Source organism: Chiloscyllium plagiosum, unplaced genomic scaffold (genome assembly GCF_037043375.1).
Source record: "Chiloscyllium plagiosum isolate Xiang-an unplaced genomic scaffold, Cpla_swu_hap1 HiC_scaffold_19, whole genome shotgun sequence".
In the NCBI taxonomy this organism is placed as follows: Eukaryota; Metazoa; Chordata; class Chondrichthyes; order Orectolobiformes; family Hemiscylliidae; genus Chiloscyllium; species Chiloscyllium plagiosum.
In genome coordinates, this window is record NW_028270157.1 from 21,325,504 (window position 1) to 21,341,777 (window position 16,274).

A 16,274-nucleotide genomic window follows, 5' to 3' on the forward strand; every position below is an offset into this window, starting at 1 on the left:
ATAGGATTTCATACCCCATTTAGATGCAACCTTAATTGATTCAGTATATTTATTGCTACCCTTTTTGGCTGTTGTCATTGAATCTTTTACTATTTTATTTCCTTTGGCACTATCCTATCAAAGATCGCCTCTGTTCCTCCCACCTTCTGCTTGTTTTAAGAACTCTTAAATCTCTCTTTCTGCTCAGTTCTGGTAAAAGGTTGTCAACCTGAAATGCTCACTTTTCTTTGTCTCCACAGCTGTTATCAGTACTGTTAAGTTTTCCAGCATTTCTGTTCTTATTTCACGTTCCCAGTATCTGCAGTATTTCACTTTTGCCAAGCCAAAGGAATTAATTAATTCTGACTGCCCTTTTAAGTAGCCTAGTAAGCTACTTTGGTTCAAAGAAGCTGCCTGCTATCACCACCTTGAGGCAAGCTAGAGTTGGGCAATAAATGATGCCGGAAACACGCATCCCCAAGAGTGCAGTTTTTTTTGAGTTACACAGAACATTTATGGAGGTGAAAGATTTCTTTCATTTACAGGGACACACGTGAGCTTTTACTTGGAATATCTTTAACCACCATCAACCCCCCATCCACACGCTTGCGCGCTGTCTCTCGCGTGTAGAGCCTCCACTGGCTTGCACGCGCTGCCCCTCCATCACGATTCGTGCACCCCCGCCCCTCCCTCACAGCAGCTCCTGCACACCCCCCCCCTCCCACCCTCTATCACGCCTCGCGTGCACGTCCCCTGCCCCCTTTGCGCGTTCTCTCTCTCTCTCTCTCTCTCTCTCTCTCTCTCTCTCTCTCTCTCTCTCTCCTATGCCCTGTCTCTCCCTCTCAGAAGACATCTAAGGGATTGTTAGAATGCTAGCTTGGTGATTACTTCCCGCTCCTCCGCCCTTGAGCCCCGTCCCTCCAATCGCCACCAGGACAGAACCCCACTGGTCCTCACCTACCACCTCACCAACCTCCATATACATGTTGTGGTTCTGTTCGCCGAGCTGGGAGTTTGTGTTGAAGACGTTTCGTCCCCTGTCTAGGTGACATCCTCAGTGCTTGGGAGCCTCCTGTGAAGCGCTTCTGTGATGTTTCTTCCGGCATTTATAGTGATTTGTATCTGCCGCCTCCGGTTGTCAGTTCCAGCTGTCCGCTGCAGTGGCCAATATATTGGGTCCAAGTCGATGTGCTTATTGATTGATTGAATCTGTGGATAAGTGCCATGCCTCTAGAAATTCCCTGGTTGTTCTGTTTGGCTTGTCCTATAATAGTAGTGTTGTCCCAGTCGAACTCATGTTGCTTGTCATCTGAGTGTGTGGCTACTAAGGATAGCTGGTCATGTCGTTTCGTGGCTAGTTGGTGTTCATGGATGCGGACCGTTAGCTGTCTTCCTGTTTGTCCTATGTAGTGTTTTGTGCAGTCCTTGCATGGGATTTTGTACACTTGCATGGGGTTTTGCTCATGATGGGTATCGGGTCCTTCGTCCTGGTGAGTTGTTGTCCGAGAGTGGCTGTTGGTTTGTGTGCTGTTATGAGTCCTCGTGGTCGCAGTAGTCTGGCTGTCAGTTCAGAAATGTTTTTGACGTATGGTAGTGTGGCTAGTCCTTTGGGTTGTGGCATGTCCTCATTCCGTTGTCTTTCCCTTGGGCTGCACCCGATGTGGCCTTCTCTATATTGGGGAGACAGGTCACCTACTTGCGGAACGTTTCAGAGAACACCTCTGGGACATCCGGACCAACCAACCCAACCACCCCGTGGCTCAACACTTCAACTCCCCCTCCCACTCCATCAAGGACATGCAGGTCCCTGGACGACTCCATTGCCAGACCATAGCAACACGACGGCTGGAGGAAGAGCACCTCATCTTCTGCCTGGGAACCCTCCAACCACAAGGGATGAACTCAGATTTCTCCAGTTTCCTCATTTCCCCTCCCCCCACCTTGTCTCAGTCAAATCCCTCGAACTCAGCACCACCTTCCTAACCTGCAATCTTCTTCCTGACCTCTCCGTCCCCACCCCCACTCCGGCCTATCACCCTCACCTTAACCTCCTTCCTCCTATCGCATTTCCAACGCCCCTCCCCCAAGTCCCTACCTTTTATCTTAGCCTGCTTGGCACACTTTCCTCATTCCTGAAGAAGGGCTCATGCCCGAAACGTTGATTCTCCTGCTCCTTGGATGCTGCCTGACGTGCGCTTTTCCAGCAAAACATTTTTAGCTTGGTGATCAGCAAATTCTCTCTTTGCCTATGCCAAGACCAAATGCAGATTGCTTCACTGCTTTGCAGAGTACCTCTGAGCTCTCCACAAGAATCACATTGATCTTCCATTTGCTTGGCATTTTTAATAAAAATCTTTTTGCTTCCATGCTAACAGTTCCATCTTGTGTTTGGTGTAGTCTTCCAGCAAAGTTCTACATAAGCTCATTTTCCACTTAGGTGCTTTACAGTCTTCAGGACTCCACATTGATTTCAACAACTTCAGAGCATGATCTCTCTCTCTGCTTTGTTTTGATTCTACCCCTGCTGATTTCTTGACTTTGCTCTTAGCAGAGCAGGTTCACTTACTCCTTTCTAACACCTATAATTTACACCTATTTTACATTTCTATTTATCCTTTTCCACCATTAGGACTCATTTTGCCTTGGGCTTTGGGCATACTTGCCATCTGTTCCACTCGCTCCTCCTTCCCCCTTCAACAACATTAAACTAACCATTTTCCATCCCCTTTCAGTTTTGAATAAGAGTAATAGCAGAATTGAAACTTGGAATTCTGTTTCTCTCTTCACAGCTGTTGCCAAATGTGCTGAGGTTCTCCAGCATTTTCATGTTTCGATCAGAAAACTGTAATTGGTAAAATAATCTATCTGGATGGACATGGGTGGGAGGTGAATAAGAATGCCACTATCTCCAGTTCCCATGTAAACCCACACCATGCAAACCTGAGCATGCATCACCATTTCTTTTAAAGTAACTTGCTCAAAATCTTGGAACTTGCTATCTAACCATTCTGTGGGGATACCTTCGCTATGTGAACTGCAGTGGTGTAAGAAAAACTGTTTTGCCATCTTTCAGGAACATCTGGGGGTGGATAACAAATTCTGGCCATTTCGGTAATACCTGTGTCTTGAAAATGAACAAAATAAACAAGTTATTGAAGACATTATTGAATACCTATACTCTAAGGTTCTAATAATTAAATAGTTTGGCCAATAATTGCCTCAAATCACTTTTTTTTTTATTACAGCAAACACTCCATTTGCTCTTTCAATTCAAGGGTTCCTCACCATTGGTTTAGTAAGGAAATATTGAAAATAAGAGGTCTTCCTGCGTTCCTAGTTCTGGTATACATTTAAATATGTATGTTTATCCCTTCAATGATTTTTGGTTAGCATATAGTTTCCTGTGCCTTAGCTTCACTGGAGCGAATCTCCAGCTATTAAGTTTTGATGATGATTACATAATATGATTTGAATTTGCTTCATCTCTCTTATTCTGCCATACTATTTTCACAGAAAATGTGCTCTAAGTGGTCAAACTAAAACGTGTAAGCATCGAATAAAATTGGGAGATTCCAGTAGTTATTACTATGTTTCACCATTTTGTAGATACAGGGTAAGGAATGTTTCACCTTCTGTATATTCAAAAAGTATCATTGTACTTTAATTCTGTAAATCAGATAATTGGTATAATTCTGGTACAAACATAGTTTTTTTTTCTGTCTTGCCCTCTAGATTATGTCTGTATGCAACTTCTTCACTTATATTCGGTATATTCAGCAGGGTCTTGTTAAACAGCAAGATGGTAAGTGATTATTTTGAAAATGGCAATTGCAATTAAACCCTTTTTTTTTTTGACTGTTAAGGGTGCACCAGAGTTATAGTATCATACAGCACAGAAACCGACCCTTCAGTCCAACTCCTTCATACCAACAAGGTTTCCCAAACTGACCTAGTCCCAAAGCAAATTATGAACTTGCTTTTCTAAGGTCCCAAAACATGCGCAATTTTTAAGTGGTTGTGGTGGTATCTGACACTGAAATTGCAACTTTCAAAATAGTAGCAGTATCGAAATAAAGTTCAAGTAGGAAACTAGCAAAAGTGGCTCAATGAATTCAAAAAAGAAGTTGTTGATTCAAAACAAATTACCTATGGAGTTAACTGTGAAGCATTCTGAGTTGTCTCCACAGGTCTACCCAAACCTTTCTGCTTATACAGGAGGGACTTGTAATAAAAAAGCTTCCTTGCCAAGAAATTGTTCATATGCTTTTGTGCCCTTTATTGTGTATTGGATTGTCGCAGTGGCACAGAAGCATTCTTTGTTGCACCTCTTTTTCCAAGTTCATACAGGTGTATTTTACTTTTCCATCAACCAGCCATTCCCTCCCTTCACATCTAAATTCTCACCTCCCATCTTCTCAGTTCCCAGTTTGTGCTGTTTTTCCTGCTTATGGACTTGCTGATATAGGAATTCTTTATTTTTTTTTCTCCCTTAATTGGCATTCTCTTATTATTAAAGAAAACAAAAATAATTTGCGTTTATATGGATGCTTTAATCTTAAAGAACATCCCAAGCCATTTTGAAGAACCACAATCAGTCAGAAATGATGACCAAGTAAAAGAAGATTTTAGCAGCCATGATTAAAGTTTGCTCAAAGATGTGATGTTCGAATTTGGAATTCTCATCCCCAGTGAGCAGTGAAGGTTGGGTCAATGCGTGTATTCAAGTTGGGTTAGACAAATTTGTTTTGAGGTATGGGTAGAAAAATGAATTAAAGCACAGACTGGATCAAGGATGATCTTATTGACTGTTGGAGCAATTATGAAGTGTCAAATAACTTACTCCTCCATCTATGTTCTTATGTGAGAGTTATCTATATATATAAAATTTATATTTTTCTGTTTGCATTTTGTTTTTACAGTTGAACAAATGTTTTGGGAAGTGATGCATCTGAGGAAGGAAATGTCACTAGCCAAACTGGGATTTTACAAGGAGGAACTCTGAAGTCCAGCCATTGGAAAAAATGCATGAGTTTTACTCAAACGATCAACAATGATGTAGTTCCTAAGACTTATTCTCCAAATATTTATTTCTGTAGTCGGCCTACCATCTCTGATTTTGTTTTTAATAGTTGTGCTTAAGTACTACAAGGGTAGTTAATTTCAACAAATGACAATGGACTGGAAAATATTCTTTCTGTTATTTGCATTTAGTTTCGGGCATTTGAAGGACTAGAGAATATTTGCGACTGTATCAGTGGCATTGCATAGAAAATAAATTGTGTGTAATGAAAACAGCTGAAATAAATGTTGACCTCTTAACTGTTCTGCAACATGTTTGCAAGAGAACTAAATGCTTTGTGTGTATTGGCTTTCTATTTTCATAAGGAATATTTCAAAATAATTTGACAGGATGTGTGGCTTTCATTCACTGTAAAGCAATCAAACTTTGCATCATTTTCATTCAATATTAGTTAATAATGGTTGAGTTATTGATTTGACATTGTGCACTTTAAATACAGTGTATTTTCTGAATACAACACTTTGTAATGCAAATCTAAGACAAATTAAGACATGAAACTGACTAATATGAAATGCATTAATGATACAGTAACAATCTTAAAATGCACTAAATGACAATAAATATGTTTGGTAAATGTTAATTTGCAGTTTTGAAGATTATCTGCTCATGTTATTGTATAATTGGGAATATTAATGCTCCTGAATTACCAGGAGAATTTGATGTGTACAATTTTTGTTATACTTGTCATATTGTGAGCATGCTATTCTGAACTTTGGTCATTTGTATTTTTATGCTGTACCATAGAATTTCTGAAGGATCATAGAGTCATAGAGATGTACAGCATGGAAACAGACCCTTCGGTCCAACCTGTCCATGCCGACCATATATCCCAACTCAATCTGGTCCCACCTGCCAGAGCTGGGCCCGTTTCCCTCCAAACCCTTCCTATTCATATACCCATCCAAATGCCTCTTAAATGTTGCAATTGTACCAGCTTCCATCACTTCCTCTGGCAGCTCATTCCATATACGTACCACCCTCTGTGTGAAAAAGTTGCCCCTTAGGTCCCTTTTATGTCTTTCCCCTCTCACGCTAAACCTATGTCCTCTCGTTTTGGACTCCCAGACCCCAGGGAAAAGACTTTGTCTATTTATCCTATCCATGCCCCTCATAATTTTGTAAACCTCTATAAGGTTACCCCTCAGCCTCCGACACTCCAGGGAAAACAGCCCTACCCTATTCAACTTCTCCCTATAGCTCAAATCCTCCAACCCTGGCAACTTCCTTGTAAATCTTTTCTGAACACTTTTTCAAGTTTCACAACGTCTTTCCGATAGGAAGGAGACCAGAATTGCACGCCATATTCCAACAGTGGCCTAACCAATGTCCTGTACAGCCGCAACATGACCTCCCAACTTCTGACCAATAAAAGAAAGCATACCAAATGCTTTCTTCACTATCCTATCTACCTGCAACTCCACATTCAAGGAGCTATGAACCTGCACTCCAAGGTTTCTTTGTTCAGTAACACTCCCTAGGACCTTACCATTAAGTGCATAAGTTCTGCTAAGATTTGCTTTCCCAAAATGCAGCACCTCACATTTATCTGAATTAAATTCCGACTGCCACTTCTCGGCCCATTGGCCCATCTGATCAAGATCCTGTTGTAATCTGAGGTAACCTCCTTCACTGTCCACTACACCTCCAATTTTGGTATCATCTGCAAACTTACTAACTATACCTCTTATGCTCGCATCCAAATCATTTATGTAAATGACAAAAGTAGATCCACTGGTCACAGGCCTCCACTCTGGAAAAACAACCCTCCACCACCACCCTCTACCTCTTGAGCTAGTTCTGTATCCAAATGGCTAGTTCTCCCTTTATTCAATGAGATCTAACCTTGCTAATCAGTCTCTGTTTTCATTTACTTAATGCCAATAATATCCTTCCTGAAGTTAGGAAACCAAATTTGCTTCCTATCCCATGTACTTTAATTTTGCTTACCAGCGTTTTGTGGGGAAGTTTATCAGAAACCTTCAAAAATCGAACATATTGTGTTCACTGAATCTCCTTTTTTAATTCTGTTAACTGTGATTTTAATCCTGTGACTCTTAAGTCACATTCTTGAGATAACTTAAAAGTAGTTCTGAGATTTATGTTTTAATGAACCGAAACCTGCTATCCATGATAAAAGACTTAACAGTCATCTAGGTTTGTTCAAGATATCATTTCAGTTGCACGACACTAATCTTTTGCTATAAATTCTGTGTCTTATGGTCCTGTTTGAAGGCTCATCATTTAACAACTTTTGCTTTTTGAACTTACTAAGTATTTGATGGCTTTAGTTTTCAATGGGGTAGGGAGAAGGGTACATGGAATTCTAATGCCCAGCAATGAACCCAATAGGGATGGGCTATAGAGGCTCTTCCAATCTTCAGACTTCTCTCCAAAAAAACCTTGCGTTATCTTGCCTGACAACTAGCCAGATTAACTATCTAGCAGGCAGACATTGAGTAGCCAGCTCTCTGGTGTATGAGGCACAAGTTGAGGTCTGTATGATTGGTCGCAAGTGGTACGAGGAGGAGAAAGGTGGACAGAATCTCTAATGGGAAAAGCAGTATTTTCAGAAAATTCTGATCATGTGAGAAAGAAATTTGGTGGGTTGTTGAAGAAGCTGCTAGAGTTTGGGCCTAGAGCATAGTGAATGCCCAAGGTTTTCATGTGAGGCTTGAAACAACACACTTGGTCACTAAGTATATACAAACTTAAATTACATTTGGGCCACTTCTGCCCCACTCACTCATTCAAAACCTGCTGCCTTTATTCTAGATCCTAATGTTAACCTGATCTTTTGAACCAACTGTTTCTTTCATATTTAAAAATCCCTAGGAAAAGCACAGTATCTGTGAGCGTCCATCATTTATTTTCTTTCTGGGCCATCAGGTTGAACACTGAAGAAACATAAGTGGCCTTCTATTTATAAAGATTGAGAGAAACAAGGCCTAATTTTTGCTGCCAAATTAACACACATTTAACAGTGCAAGTGTGGAAATCCCTTAATTCATGGGACTATTGCAGTGAGCTATTGTTTCCGCCATGTTCACAGTTGTGTTGCAAATCATCCAGCAGTTTGTCAACTCAGTTTATTTCTTTCTCACTAAATTACAGGGGTTTTGTTTTACACACAAGCAATACATACAATTAACTTGATAAATGCAACAGCGTCTTGATCAAATGGGCCTTGCCAAAACCCTGCAGTCCCACCTTAATCTGCAGAGGGAGATGGGCCAAGTGCTGGCACACAGGACTAGATCAGTTTAGGATTTCTGGTCGGCATGGACGAGTTGGACAGGAGGATCTGTTTCCGTAGTGTATACTTCTATGACTCTGACCCAATCTATCAGTTAGAAATGTTTCTCAACCTGGTGGCCCAGAAAGAAATGAAGGCTTGGATTGCATCGTAGATGCGGGAGTGATAAGATCATGTGTCATTAAAATCTAATGTACAAGTATAGAAATGGAATATTAGCCCTAATCTCAAGTGATGGAAATTAAATGCGACAGCATTGTGCTTGTGTTGAATATGTCTTCAGTCAGATTCTATAATGCTTTTGGTTGTGGACACTTCAGCAAGTATATATGGATCTTCACTAGGCTGTTGTGCCAATTTGCTAGTATGATGTAGGGCCTGGAGAGTTAAAATACAAGAGTAAGTTGCATAAACTTGATTATAGAAGATTGAAGGTTTGTATGATCGAGGCATATGAAATGTTAAAATGATTTGATAGTACAGAAATGGCTGATACTGAAAGCCAAAACAGTAGATGCTCTAGAGGATTATAGTGTGTGCAAGGGGAAACTTAAAGAAATCAGGAGAGCAAAAAGGTGGTATGAATGAATAATGGCAAACAAAATAAAGAAAAGAACTTTAAAAAATATATTTGAGATTGGTGTAAATGTAGAAATCAGGGAGAAGAACTGATATGCTTAACAAAGTTAGCATTGACAGAGAAGAGGTTCTGAGTGGTCTGGAAGGCTTCAAACTGGATCAGTTTCCACTGCCAGATGAAATGTATCCCAGGCTGTTAAATGAGGCAAATAAGGAAATAGGAGAAGTGTTGGCAATAACTTTTTTTTAGTTTTTTTGTGCAATGAAAATCATAGGTTTGGAAATAGTGTAAATTTTGGATGAGAGTTGCTGAGTATAGTGTTTTGATGACTTATTCCACAGTGGGAGTTCCAAATGAGTTTTGCGTTATAACTACTTTTTTTAAAAAATGGTCTGAATTTTGTGCTTTTGCACTTGCCATACTGCAATCTTCAATTGCTTTTAAAGGGAAGAAATTTAAGGATTTGCAAGAAAATCTGACAACTCAGCCTTTCTTATTTATTTTTCATGATTTAAAGGAACTGTGGTCCACTGTCCAAATTGCATTGTCCAGACCATAGCTACAATGTGTAAGCTCCCTGTACTTCAGCTGATACAAAATGTGACTACAATGCACAAATATAAATCCTGCATTAGCATTTAAGGAATTTTGTTTGTTAAAGGTAAAACATATGTACAGTACAAGAAATGATATCTCACAGCATTGATCATTGTTGGGAGGACAGAAAGACCAGAAATTCAAATCAAGCATTCTAACTTTGTCATCCTCTGAATCAACTAATTTATCCAGTTCAACATTTAATCAGACATGTTTGTTTTTGGGATATTAACAATCAAGATGACACAATGTGGAAGCGTGGGTATAAGTAGTAGGCCTCAGTCTTAGCAGCTTAAACAGTTTATGATTGCAAACGGTATACTTGTGATACAAAGCACTCAAGGCCATGGCCCAAGTACTGAAAAATGAGATGAGAACACTTAGGTTGGTTTTGACTAGCACAGGCATGATGGGTCAAATGGTCTTTTTATGTGCTATTAACCTCCATGACTCAGACCTCTATTTTCATATTTTTCATAACCATGTATTGATTCTTTTCTGAAAGTAAATAACCCTATTACCTTAATAGTTCTTGCCCTTTAACTCTCCTCCTTTCATATCTCATTATTAACAGTGCTTTGACCTTGGTAACCAGGAAACAAGGAGTGTAGTTTAACAAAGTGCGCAGTTTGTCACTTACGTAATAGTTTCACTGCCTATGCAATAAAAGTAAATTGCTGTGTTCTGCTTGTATGGTAATAATTGGGAAAAAAAAAGGTTTGAAGGTACTGGTCAAAGGTCTAAGTATTAAGAATGAGGAAAGAATTTGTGTATTAAGTGGGCTTATTGAGACTATTCGAGAAGGGCTTATTCAAAATCATTTGCCATCTTGGAATATTATAAATCACCATGAAGATCTGGCAATTTCCTGTCGAATATTACCTTTAAAAATACAGTAATTGGGCAAAGGTAAATTGTATAGGAAGATTGAAAACAACTTGTACTTCTGCAGGTTCAACATAGAAATGTACCTCTTGACCAGTTTGCTGAATGTGAACTGGGAGTGTAATCTTTTCTGAACAGCTGAGGAACCTGAGAGCTTGTTGAAGAATTTTTAGAGAAGAGTTTCAGGTTCGTGTGCTCTTAAGACTTATCCAATGGATGTTTTAGGAGAAAATGAAGCACTGCAACAGTTTTTTAAAGGTAAGATGGTCTCTGAATTGTCAGTTTTAGAATAAGGTTCTCTGTCTTTCAAACATATTTTACTTGTATAATCATTACAGAGTGATTTTGGAATGAGGACAACTTGGAAGCATGAGCCAGAGAACGTCCTTTGGCTCTTTGAGTCTGCGCTACAACTCAATATAATCATGGCTGATCATCTGTCTAGACTTCTGACCCACTGTGATCTCCAGTATTTTGTTAGTTTCAGTACCCTATTCTTATTTTCTCCATATACCGTTTAGCCTTAAGAATCTAGTTTTCTGTGGCCGAGATTTCCCGGGCTCATCAGTCTGGATGAACAAAGTTAAAAATCACACAACACCAGGTTATAGTCCAACAGGTTTAATTGGAAGCGGTGAAGGAGCGGCGGTCTGAAAGCTAGTGCTTCCAATTAAACCTGTTGGACTATAACCTGGTGTTGTGTGATTTTTAACTTTGTACACCCCAGTCCAACACCGGCATCTCCAAGTCAGTCTGGATGAAGAAATTTCTTTGCATCTGTGTTCTAAATGGCTTTCCCTGCATACTTAGACTGCAATTCTGGTTGCCTCCTTCATCAGGAGTATCATTCTTGCCTTTACCTTGCCTAGTTCTGTTGAAATGTTATAGGTTTCTATGCGATTCCCTGAAACCCTCATTCTTCTAAACTCCAATAAATATCATCCTAACTGATCCAAGAAGCTGGAGCATGCTTAAGATGCTGACACATTGAGTTGTGTAGCGATGTGACCTGGTCATCTAGATTTCCAATTTATACCTTGTCTTCCCACTGCCTGCCATCCTGCTTCCAACCAACATGTCTTTGAAATGTATTCTACCCTAATTTATACAATGTAGTTTTTGTTTGGGTGTTTGTTGTAGCTGTCACGAATCAGGTAGTGAAGGATGGAACAGACGGCAGACCTACCTGACCAAACTATCTGCTTTTGTTATTGATATGGCTTTAATTTACTCACTGCAGACTAATAAAAATTCCAGTTTCTTGTTCATATTAATAGAGGTCAATTATACTGATCTAGTAGAAAAATGTTTTTAAAATTTTTGCTTTAAAAAAACAAATCCAGAAGAAGCAGCATGATGTTGAACTAAGTAAATGTTGAATATTTGATTTCCATGGTAATTTTAATTTTACTTCAATAGTTCGTTATACACTTTGAGTGGAGGCCAAAGTCATACAGTTCTGAATGCTGATGGATGTAAATGTTCCAGCCTTAATTGTTTTTTAGTTGCAATGTATTTTTAATCTTTTTTCTTAATTTGAATTTCATTGGATTGTTGGAACCAGCCATTTTTCTTTACGTATTCTGTAGTGGCAGCACTTGGGTCAGCTTCCCCTTCCCTGTTCCACATCTGATTCCTCCTTTCAATGCCCAGGGTCAGTTCTGTCATCTCTGTCTGCCCCCTCTTTCTCACTAGCTAGTCTCTCGGATATTTATCTACCTTTGTCTCACAGGTCAGTGACAGCTCCCAGGGTCCAACTTCCCTGACTTAATGGGTCTTTTTGTTCAACATTAGTGATCAGCCAAATTTGCTGACTGTTTGGGCACTACTGCTCCCTCCTCCCAAACGGGAGTCTGAATTGGAAAGAGTGTGGAGTTTTTGAAATGCCCCTCGAGGGGTATTATCTCTCTCAGGTGGTTTCAATTTTAAATGTCCATATCAATGATCATAAATGAGTGCATTAAACTATTCTTTTACTTGGTGTATTCTGAACAGACCATTTCTTAAGGGTATAGCCTCTGGCACTAACCAGTACACAGTCAAAATAATCCTTTTTGCTACCTCTGAGGATAAGAGGGAATAAGCTAAATGAGCCTTTCCTATCAGCAGCATTCCTATTTTTTTTAATTCTGTGTGGACCTCCAAGGACAATACTGATCAGAGACTACCGGAAGTGGAAGTCAATGTAACGGATAGCATGAGCAAACTGATTGTTATGTGCAGAGCCAAGCAGAAATTTGTCTGTCAGACTGTCCTGTAACTGCTCAACAATTGACTTTCAAAAAAGGTATAGAAGGTGTCCCCCTTTTCCTCTTCTAAGTTAGGGATTAAATGGCCAAACTTAAATGCTTCAGCTCTGAAGCCTGAATTAGGTGTCTTTCCCTCATCAGAGTTGTCTTAATTCTCTCCTTTCAGCTTAAGCTGTCTCATTTGGAACTCTGTCTTTCTTAAAACTTTCTGTTGGTCGGTCATTCTCTATCTGTTCCTGGAATCCTCTTTTCTCTGATGGAATTCTATTTCCAATCCCTGCTGCTCCAGGTTTAATTTGATTTCCAGGTTTTCTTTGCTTTCTGGTGGAACTCTATTCTAAGTGCTTAGTTATGACTTTTAATGGGTGGCTCAGTGGTTAGCATTGCTGCCTCAGAGACCCGGGTTCGATTCCAGCCTCGGGCGACTGTGTGGAGTTTGCACATTCTCCCTGTGTCTGCATAGGTTTCCTTCGGGTGCTCCGGATTCTTCCCACAGTCGAAAGATGTGCGGGTTAGGTGAACTGGCCATGCTAAATTGCCCATAGAGTTAGGTGCATTAGTCAGGGGTAAATATGGGGAATGGGTCTGGATGGGTTACTCTTCGGAGGGTCGGTGTGGACTAGTTGGGCTGAAGGGCCTGTTTCCACACTGTAGGGAATCTAATCTAATCAAACTCTTAAAAGAGTGTGGTTTTTAGTTTTGCACAACTTATTTTGTTCTGTCCTACAAAAGCATTAATTTCAAATGTTGGCACCTTGAAGGTCAGTTAAGACTAAAAAAAAATTTTTGCAGGTTTTTTTGTGCGTGGCATTTGAAGGAAAATTTGTTTCCCCCACTCCAATTCTATCATTTGCCAATGGGACACCTCAGACAAATCCATAATTTATTATAACCATGTGAGGAGTGGTTATGGCGTACATTTTGAAAGAAATCATCTCTTCATTAGTCGCAACATTTCTTTTTTCTTTAGGACCTAGCTATCCTACTTCCATTAAATTTCATTAAACAGGTCAAAATGAAGGAGAGCCAATTCCAAGGTTTAAATGAAAGGAGAATAGATACTTTCAAGGTATTAACAAGGAACGACAAGGTAGATAAAGAATTTCCACTCGTTGGGGATTTTAGAACTAGGGGCATAGTCTGAGAATTAAGGCCAAACCATTCCGGAGAGGTTAGGAAGCACTTCTACATTCAAAGGGTGGACAAAGTTAAAGAAAATCACACAACGCCGGATTATAGTCCAACAGGTTTATTTTTCAGCTCTTTCAGAGAACTGCTCCTTCAACAGGCAGCTAGTGGAGCAGGATCATAGGATACAAATTTATAGTAAAAGATCATAGTGTTATATAACTGATGCAATGTATTGAGCAAACCTAGATTGCTGTCATAGACTCATAGAGATGGAAAGTATTCTGCTTGGAGGTCAGTGACCAGCGATGTCCCATTGGGATTTGTTCTTGGGTTTCTGCTCTTTATAGTTTTTACAGATGATTTAGATGAAGAAGTGGGAGGGTGGGTTACTAAGTTTGCCGATGACGTAAAGGTTGGTGGTGTTGTAGATAGTGTTGAGACTGTTGAAGGCTACAACCTGACATTGACAGGATGCAGAGCTGGGCAGAGAAGTGGGAGACGGAGTTCAACCTGGATAAATGTGAGGCGATTAATTTTGGAAGATCGAATTGGAATGCTGAATACAGGGTTAAAGACTGGATTCTTGGCATTGTGGAGAAACAGCGGTATCTTGGGGTCCATGTACATACATCCCTCAAAGTTGCTACTCAAGTTGATAAGGTTTTTAAGAAGGTGTATTGTATTTTGGTTTTCATTAACAGGGGGGATTGAGTTTAAGAGCCACAAAGTTTTGCTGCAGCTCTATAAAACCCTGGTTAAACCACACTTTGAATATTGTGTCCAGTTCTGGTCACCTCATTATTGGAAGGATGTAGAGAGGGTGCAGAAGAGAGTTACCTGGATGCTGCCCGGATTGGAGGGCTTGTCTTATGAAGAGACATTGAATGAGCTCAGACTTTTCACACTAGAGAGAAGGAGGAAGAGAGGTGACATGATAGAGGTGTACAAAGTAATGAGAGGCATAGATAGAGTAGATAGCCGGAGATATTTCCCCAGGGCAGAAATGGCCGTCAAGAGGGGTCATAATTTTAAAATGATTAGAGTAAGATACAAGGGAGATATCAGAGGTAGGCTGTTTATGCAGAGAGTAATGGGTGTGTGGAATGCACTGCCAGCTTTGGTGGTAGAGTCAGAGACATTAGGGATATTTAAGTGACTGCTGAACAATTACATGGAAAGCAGTAAATTGAGGGGTGTGTAGGTTAGGTTGATCTTAGATTAAGATAAATGGTCAGTACAACATTGTGGGCTGAAGGACCTGTACTGTGCTGTACAGTTTTACGTCAATGTTCTATGAATCGAAACCTGCAACCCATTCTAAAAGATGAAAGACTCAACAGCAATCGAGGTTTGTTCAATATTTTGCACCAGTTGTATGGCACTATGATCTTTTGCTATAAATTCTGTGTCCTATGATCTTGCTCCACTAGCTACCTAATGAAGGAGCAGTGCTCTGAAAGTGTGTACTTCCAAATAAACCTGTTGGACTATAACTTGGTGTTGTGTGATTTTTAACTTAGTAATTCTGAGGAGATTTTTGATCATGAGACATGAGGGAGGTTAACCAATTTTGAAAAGTAACTTACATGGGCCGGTGGAAATGTTCCAGCTCACCTTGATTTATCAGCAGTGCTGTAACTGCATTTACATGTTGGTAGAGGCAGTGCTCACTTCAGTCTAAGTTTCCTGAGGCATGAGGAAACTTGATAGTTATTAACTCCAAATAGCTGCAAAAATCTCATTCACGCAGTCTCACCTCAATGTTATTTATTGACTAAAATCTCAAAACTGACTTACTCCCCAATCTTTCCCCGTTAAACTGGAAATAGACAAGAGCCCTTGTGGGATGTGGTCAGATTTTCCAGTTTTTTGTTATAAAGGTGGCTCAGTGGTTATCACGGATGCCTCACAGCACCAGGGACCTGGGTTCAGGCGAATGTCTGTGTGGAGTTTGCACATTCTCCCTGTGTCTGCGTGGGTTTCCTCTGGGTGCTCCTGTTTCCTCCCACACTCCAAAGATGTGCAGGTTAGGGTGGATTGGTCATGCCAAAATGCCCATTGTGTTCAGGCATGTGTAGGTGAGGTGCTTTAGTGAGGTATAAATGTAGGATAAGAGGGTCGAGGAATGGATCTGGGTGGGTTACTCTTCAGAGGGTCAGCATGGACTTGTAGGGTGGAAGGGCCTGTTTCCACACTGTAGGGATTCTAGGATTCTAACTCCTCCTCCTTTTACCACCATACTGTTCTTCCTGGAGGTTTAAAATTTGACCCACCTCCGATCCTGTGTATGATGACCTCAAAATCCTTTCCAATGTTTCACTTTATTCATATCCATTTCCCATTTTCATTTGAACTGTATTTTGTGCAGCAACTTTCTGGACATCATTTAATGAATATAAATTCTTCTCATTTGCTGTGTTTATGGTGATTAGTTACTGTGATTGCTTAGTAATTCTTACTTGGTCTGATAGGGACGCTCTTCACGTCTTCTCACCAGTGCATAAGGGGTTTCTGTTGTGG

General features: G+C 40.2%; 2 protein-coding genes across 7 annotated transcripts in view; both read left to right on the top strand.

Annotated features, from left to right (window-relative positions):
* Positions 1 to 7,278, top strand: part of rab3ip (RAB3A interacting protein (rabin3)) — a 66,440-nt gene extending 59,162 nt beyond the window's left edge. For all 4 annotated transcript variants that reach the window (XM_043709763.2, XM_043709767.2, XM_043709765.2 and 1 more), the window contains 3 exons: positions 3,493 to 3,592; positions 3,712 to 3,781; positions 4,899 to 7,278. In XM_043709763.2, coding sequence (XP_043565698.1) covers positions 3,493 to 3,592; positions 3,712 to 3,781; positions 4,899 to 4,981 — 253 coding nt within the window. In that variant the 3' untranslated portion in view covers positions 4,982 to 7,278. The remainder of the gene's footprint in view (positions 1 to 3,492; positions 3,593 to 3,711; positions 3,782 to 4,898) is intronic.
* A 2,917-nt stretch (positions 7,279 to 10,195) lies between these two features.
* myrfl (myelin regulatory factor like) overlaps positions 10,196 to 16,274 on the top strand; it is a 75,980-nt gene continuing 69,901 nt past the window's right edge. Inside the window, exons 1-2 of one of the 3 annotated variants that reach the window (XM_087997108.1) lie at positions 10,196 to 10,214; positions 10,442 to 10,632. In XM_087997108.1, the coding sequence (XP_087853234.1) occupies positions 10,587 to 10,632 (46 nt within the window). In that variant the 5' untranslated portion in view covers positions 10,196 to 10,214; positions 10,442 to 10,586. The other 2 variants (XM_087997109.1, XM_043709759.2) reach the window with 2 other exon arrangements.